A 7,231-nucleotide genomic window follows, 5' to 3' on the forward strand; every position below is an offset into this window, starting at 1 on the left:
TTTTTGTAGAAAACATTTTTTTACGCCAATCAACCGTATTAGTTTTCAATTTTTTTCATATAAAGACGGAAAATTGGAAAAATAAAACCCATAATCTGCGAGGCCATGGAATTCTCTAAAACAAAAAGATATCCAGTTATCAATTAGCAGCAGATCGAAATGGATTTTATGATCGACTTGGTTACTGTCTTGCAGTTAATGGTGACTTATTCGAACATTTATTGTAAATTGTTATATTAGGAAACCGTTTTTAGTAATTTGGTCTTTCTTTATGTTGAATTCGCTGTTCTAGATATAATACTTTTTGATAGAATTTGATTTGTTTTATAGCAGACATTCCATGGCATGACGGATGTTCGCGTAGTTTTTGTACTATAAAATTCCATGGCATCACAGATTATTGAAAAAGATGGGGGTTTTATTTTTCCAATTTTCCGTCTTTATTATGCAAAAATTGAAAAGTAACTAAAATTGATGTAAAAATTTGTTTTCTACAAAAAACCTTAATACATTTTTGCTCTAAAATAATTTGGGGAGGCAATAATCGCATGTTATGAATTTTACATTGAAACCCCTATGATGCGTTACGCAAGTCACCACCCTGTATATAGTATACAAGAATTATCGCCAAACCCCCCAAAAAAAACTATCAACGGTAGTCGGATAAAATGTGAACACAGTATTCCTAGACATAGCTATTTGCCCTATGTTTTCTTTACTAGAAGTAGCATCTGTGGTTAAAATTTAAAAAAAAATCCATAAATATGTACCAAAGTTGGCATTGCGCAATCTCCGCATGCGCACGTCTGTTTTTTTACTAACGGGCGATCAAAAATGAGTTGCTGTCGAGTCGCCTTTGGAAGTTTAAGGTACGATTCCCCATGTAAACAAACATTTCAAAGGCGACTCGACCGCCACTCATTTTTGATAGCTCGTTATTTGCCTTTATCAGAAGCATCTGTGGTTAAAAATTCAACGAAATATTATAATAAATAAGAAAGTTGATATTGCGCAGTCTGCGCATGTTCGCATTAATCGTCAAGATTTTTGTTGACTGAGGTGCCAGAGCTATAAGCTATACCGAATTCAAAAAGAACGAACTAAATGGTTACGACCTCGGACAGACGGGCAGACAGACAGACCGTGCAGTAGCGCACCCAACTTGGTTAGAAAATGCGCTAAAAAGTATGTAAGTAGGTACCAAAATGTAGTCATGTTTATTTATATACCTATGTGGATTGTGAAAGAACATACGTTCGAGTATATGTTTTGGGCGCTTATTAACAAGCGACAAAAAGCAAGTTTATGATTTTGGACTTTCTGTCCGTCCGTCGGTCCGTTTGTGGACACGATAACTCGCCAACGGTTTCGAATTTTTCAATTCTGTTTTTAGCAATAGGTTGACGGTCAAGGGACTAATTGAATTTTGGTCAATATTCGGCAACCTTGTCGCTCGTGCAGTTTATTAACAGGCTCCTAGCGAGTTCATATTTTGGACTTTCTGTCCGTCCGTCTGTGGACAAGATAACTCCCGAACAGTTTCGAATTCCTCAACAAAGTTGTCGGATTTCGAAATTCAGGAACCAACACTGTATGATAAAGTACAGGGTACCCCATTTTCGACACTTTTAGTTTTATAACGTATCTCCGTAATTCTTAGTGCTATCAAAAAGTAATACAGGCGTCATGCGCTCTTTTTGGGTCAAACCAAAAATAATAGAATCAAAATTTGAAAATATTCGCTCGCTTAATAGATACGCGGGAAATTAAAATAAAGCAAAAGTTCAAACGATTAAAAAAATTCGAAGAAATTTCAAAAAGATTCTTGAATTTTTGTAATCTTCCTTTAATCAATATTCAATTTTTTAGTGTTATATTTTTGAAAAACGAAATATGCTATGGTAGAATTCATTTTTTAAATGTAATTCTGCACATTAGCGGAAAGTCTGCACTATGCTTATACCTACGTCCTTCATAAAATCACCGGCATCTATCTTAGGTCTATCACTTTTTGGCTTTGGTCCTGAAACTGACCTAGTAGTACTTGCTCGTTCTTCATTGGAAAAAAAAACCAGTCCACGTATCTTAAATCCGACCACGTCTATTACCGCGGTGTCAACGAGTTGGAGCGACAGGAGAAATCAAGGTTGCCATACCATTGTACTGTACGGTGTCTAAGCAACAGATAGAGGCTTATCTATCCGTTAATGGTCTGTGATCTCGACCTTACAAAAACAGCTGGCATCGCAAATTACGAAAAATACGAATACTAATTTTTTATTGCACAGAAAATACAAACAAGTTAAAAAGGTTTTCGCCTTAGAGCGAGTAACTTCAGCGCATTTTCCATGCAGTGATCAGTACTTCCCAAAAGATCATATAGCTACCTATGTGCGCTATGTTTTTCTTTAGTAGAGGCATCTATGGTTAAATTTCAAAAAATATCTCCATAAATAAGAAAGTTGGCGTTGTGTAATTCGCGCATGCGCATATTTAATTTATATGCGATATGTTTGTTTTTACTATGGTTTACTATGCTTCTATGGTTAACATTTTAAAAAACATGGACAGAATGACAGAGAGAGAAAGTGGTTGCAACCAACTTCTTTGGAAAAATGGGCTAAAAAAGAGTCACAGCAAGCACCAATTCTATTATGCCATTAACGTCGTGTTTCTTTTATTTGGAAATTACTGACAAATGGGCAACGGACGACTAAGAATTCAATTCAAGATTTTTGAAAAGAATGAAAAGGAAAAGGAAAATTTTGCGTCACCGTATTTTGTCTTGTATTCTATGGGAAAATTATCTTTTTTGTCGAGACTATAAATGTTTTAAAAAACCTCGATTTTTTTACTAACTGGAAACATAACAGATGACACAGATGACAATTGCCTGAATACTCTTGCGGCAAAGTTTTTGCAGCCCGAAAACGAGTAGGTATAGTAGTCTATCCCAATTCTAAAAAAAATTGCTGTAGATAGCAGATACCACCCGCACACCTGCGCATGAGCGATTCTGCCCATTTATGTCTTACAATATGTGTATCAAATTTGGTTCCAATCGGTTCAGCCGTTTAATCGGAAATGAAAGTACAGACGGACCGTCAGACCGAACGACCTACATCATCCGAGATTTTGTTTGATTCGGATTTATGCTTCAAAACGTCTATGTCCGTCAAAAAAGTGGAGGGTCATTTTTTACAACAATGCAATACCGCACGAGAGTTTCTCGTAATAAAATGCGAAACGTGTCATCAGTCATGTCCGCAAATGATAACCTAAATGGTAATAAAACTCACTATCGCAACCAAACGGCAAGCGTAAACAGCAAAATTTTACCACCTACTTATAAGTACGTGCATGGAAATTATAATTGCATTTATCAGAGAATTTTGGTACCAACAAATGTACTGTATCTGTATGCAAAATTGCAAAACAGTAAAAAAAGGACGTTTTCTAAACTTCGAAACCCTCACCGGTGCTGCGTGCAATGCAAAAAATTACTGAATTTTTAACCCAAATTTCCTTAATCATCCTATTATAGATGTCGTAGTCTTTTAGTGAAATCAGTCATTTCACGAAACGCCTAGTCCGAGGCCTAGTCATTTAGTGAAACGCTGAAAATTTGTACGTGTGGGGTATTTTCCCTTCCCCTTCTAGATCGATAAGGATACCATTTATCGATCTCTAATGGGAAGGGAAACCAATCGCTTGGTCTTGGAAAGTAAACTGTTCCACAGTTTCATATAAATGACTAGACTTTTCATGAAATGTCCAATTTCATTAAACGGCTGCGACATAGATACCATGGCAACATTCTAAGTGCGTTAATAATTTAATGGAAAGATTATTGAGCTTGTTGTAAACTGTTAAATGTGGAGGCCGATAATATTTGACCTTTTAATTACTTCTTATCTTAGTTAAGACAACGAATACGAATGAATCACATTCTCAGTTGAAATTTATCTGAAATTGTGTTTCATTACCGATTATTAATCACCTTTCGTTTAACACATTTTCTTTTGAATTCATGTAGCTTATAATTGAAATTATTAACCTTAATTACTTTTAATTACAATCAAGCAATGCGTGGGCTTTAAACTGCATCCTTATTCACTTAGTTACATTTTAGTATTTACAGCCCTGCTAGAACTAGCACGTATGCTCCACCGTTTCTGTCTGTAGAGTGAAGGTGCTCATTAACAAGATACGAAGAATCGCATACGATTTTCAGTAGGGGAATTTTTTGCCACTCGGCTCGTATTTGGAAACCAGACTTTTGATCCGGCTCATATTCAATAGCACTAATCCTTGATCTCGCTCGTAGAAATCTATTGGCGAAGGTTTGACATCGATGTCTCTTTTCGTTCTCGAGTTAAGCGTGGAACAGACAGACAAAACCATCACAATCACAAGGCACAATATGCAAACAGATTTATTTCAACATTTACTATTCATTTTCGAGTGCGTGCTAGTTCGATAAGTCGTAGTTACAGTTTTGTTCCAAAATTTCACAAAAATTTCAAAAGGCACACTTTGATTCCAAATATATTCGCACCATCTCATGGTGAACGATGCATACGCCGGAAGCCGTTTTGCCGGAGTACAGACGGACCGACAGACAGACCGACATAATCGAGATTTTGTTTGATTTTCAGATTCCTGGTGCCTCAAAACGTATTTTCGTAAAAAAAAGCGTGGGTGGGGGGGTTGCATCCCAATGCAATACCTCCCTTACTAACGTGTGGTTGGGAGTAAAATAAAAATCTTAAAATTACTGATCGTTTTTTTAAGAATCCAAATAATGTGGTCGTACTTTAATTCGAAATAAGATGTAGATAATGAGGTGTCACACGTCAAATGTTTTACATTCATTTCGCAACAAAACATCCACGGGTAACTAGATCTTGCTGAATCAACATGGCTATCATGGCGATGCATTCAAATGGATTTCTTTTTTTGTCCTCTACCTCATTCCATAAAAATCCAATATGGCGTCGATAAGAAATAAGAAAGTGGTAGCGTGTAACTGTTACATTTAGCGTGTTATAGAAATTCTGATAACAGATTCAGATTCTCCAAAAAAAAGTACCCATAGAAGGTGCCGATATCAACCTTCCATTTCCGCCCCCTAAAAGCTAGGGAAAACGAAAACAAAATTTAACGTCATGGAAACCTCACGAATTTGAACCACCCTGTACATTATATCTTAAACAGTGTTAAGATCTTTTCCCTGCCCATCGAGACAATATGTTTTGCCGTTTTACCAACGAAATTAATGCCGAAATTGTACTACCAAAGTAACCAGAAAGAAAGATTGGTGCACCCGTTGGTATCATCGATCGATATTCCCAGTGTTCCAAACCACGTGTATTTTATCTAGGCGGAATTCGAAGATGTTGGCAGATTTCCAAAGAAATATCATGGATCTGGTGAATGTGCGATTACATCCATCAAGATCTCACAGTAACCGTGGATTTCTACTTATATTCTTCGAGATCACTTATATTCTTCGAGATCCAAGAATGCCCATGAAAATCTGGGGACGACCAAGGGCTAGACCTCTGGATTTCGGAAGATTTCTTAATATACGAAAAAACTTTAAACTATTTAACATACTATGCGATCAAAATGAGTTTTTGTCGCGCCGCCTAATCTCGGCTATAATTGAACGGAAATTTTTCGGGTACAGTACCTACCTGTCTTTTCCACGCCGTTTCCCGCATTTTTTTCAAATCAAACACTTCCTCTTCTAAACTAGACCTTTAGTCTTGTATTTATAATCTCTCCGACGACCCAAGTGCACTTTAAACTATTAACAATGAATCTATTATATACTTATAAATCAACGTGGCAATTATCGTAACATTGATAAATAATTTCATGAAATTACAGTCAGGAAGTTAGAAATTATTTCATCCAAATGCTTTATTTAATGAATCGGCCATGCACGTCATTAATGTTTTGATAGTGCTCATTCGTTGAGATTCTTATTCGCGTTACCTATAGAAATGATTTGGAGAATATCAATAAATAAATATAGGGCTTGAATTTTCAAATTATGTACAAACTTCAAAACCAAAACACCAACAGCAAACAAACTCAAATCCCTCAAATCACCAAAAGTTCACTAGTTTTGGGTAGAAGATGAAAGCTAAATATTCTTGTACGACGTCTTGAAGAGATTGACGAGGTTTCAGCCGAAACTTCTACCACCCCAACCAACATATACACTGAAATAACATTACCATTTAATTTTTAAAAAATGGTATTACTGAACCAGGAACTCTTTTGGTCTTAGCCGAGCATCGGCCCGCCAGAAAGAGGTTGTTGAAACACGTCAATGCGAAAGAATTTTTTGAAACTTCGAAATTATATATCTCGTTTCAAGATCTAAAGCAGTTCAAAATGGTTAATTGGCCATAATCGACTATCGATGTGATCGACTTTCCAATCTAGAAGTCTTATTCCATGATTCTTTGTTCTGTATGAAATGACGTAGTTTGATGATTTCTCTTTAATGCATTTTTAAGTATAACTGGAGGATAATAATTCAAAACCTATTTAAAATCAATTAAAAAATAACTGAAATAGAATCACATTTGTTTGATATTTTTCTAATAAAATTTCCCTTTTTTTCCTCTACTCCTCCTCGCTCAGTATTTTCTTCTTTATATTCCCATATTAGTCAATATTTTCCTCTTCTCTCCACATAGTTTGCATTTCCTTTCTTGTTCCTTTCCTCCCTCCTAGCATCTGAACACCGCGATTATTTGATCCCTCCATTGTTAGTTCCTTGTGTGCCTCGTGAATTATCGATTTTTTCTCTCTGTCGCTACACTTGTTCATTTTTGTAAGTTCTTGTTTCGATTGTCCTGCGATGGCGACTTCAAACGCCAATTGCGGGTACCAAAAAATGCGCTGAAGTCGCTTCGATGTTCGATTTCACAGTTTACGGAAATACACGATTTGAAGCACGAGGAATCCGAATCAAACAAAATGTCGATGAAGGCCGGCGGTCTGTACTCTCATTTCCGGCTAAACGGCTGAACCGATTGGAGCCAAATTTGCTACACATGCTCTGAAGACATAAATGGGCGAGCTGAAAAGCTTTTTGGCAGAATGCGAATGTGCAGGTGGTATCTGTGCTAGCCACAGCAGATTACTTACATATACAGATAGTAGATAGTACAAGCAGTATAGGTCTTAAAGGTAGAATACAAGCTAATTA

The 7,231-nt window shown here is 36.4% G+C and overlaps 1 protein-coding gene across 1 annotated transcript in view; it reads right to left on the bottom strand.

Annotated features, from left to right (window-relative positions):
* Positions 1 to 2,140, bottom strand: part of LOC116179410 (probable leucine-rich repeat receptor-like protein kinase At2g33170) — a 320,289-nt gene extending 318,149 nt beyond the window's left edge. The window contains exon 1 of the mRNA XM_031499201.1: positions 1,968 to 2,140. Coding sequence (XP_031355061.1) covers positions 1,968 to 1,976 — 9 coding nt within the window. The 5' untranslated portion in view covers positions 1,977 to 2,140. The remainder of the gene's footprint in view (positions 1 to 1,967) is intronic.
* Positions 2,141 to 7,231: the final 5,091 nt, after the last annotated feature.

This window comes from Photinus pyralis, unplaced genomic scaffold (assembly GCF_008802855.1).
Source record: "Photinus pyralis isolate 1611_PpyrPB1 unplaced genomic scaffold, Ppyr1.3 Ppyr1.4_LG8, whole genome shotgun sequence".
Taxonomy (NCBI): domain Eukaryota; kingdom Metazoa; phylum Arthropoda; class Insecta; order Coleoptera; family Lampyridae; genus Photinus; species Photinus pyralis.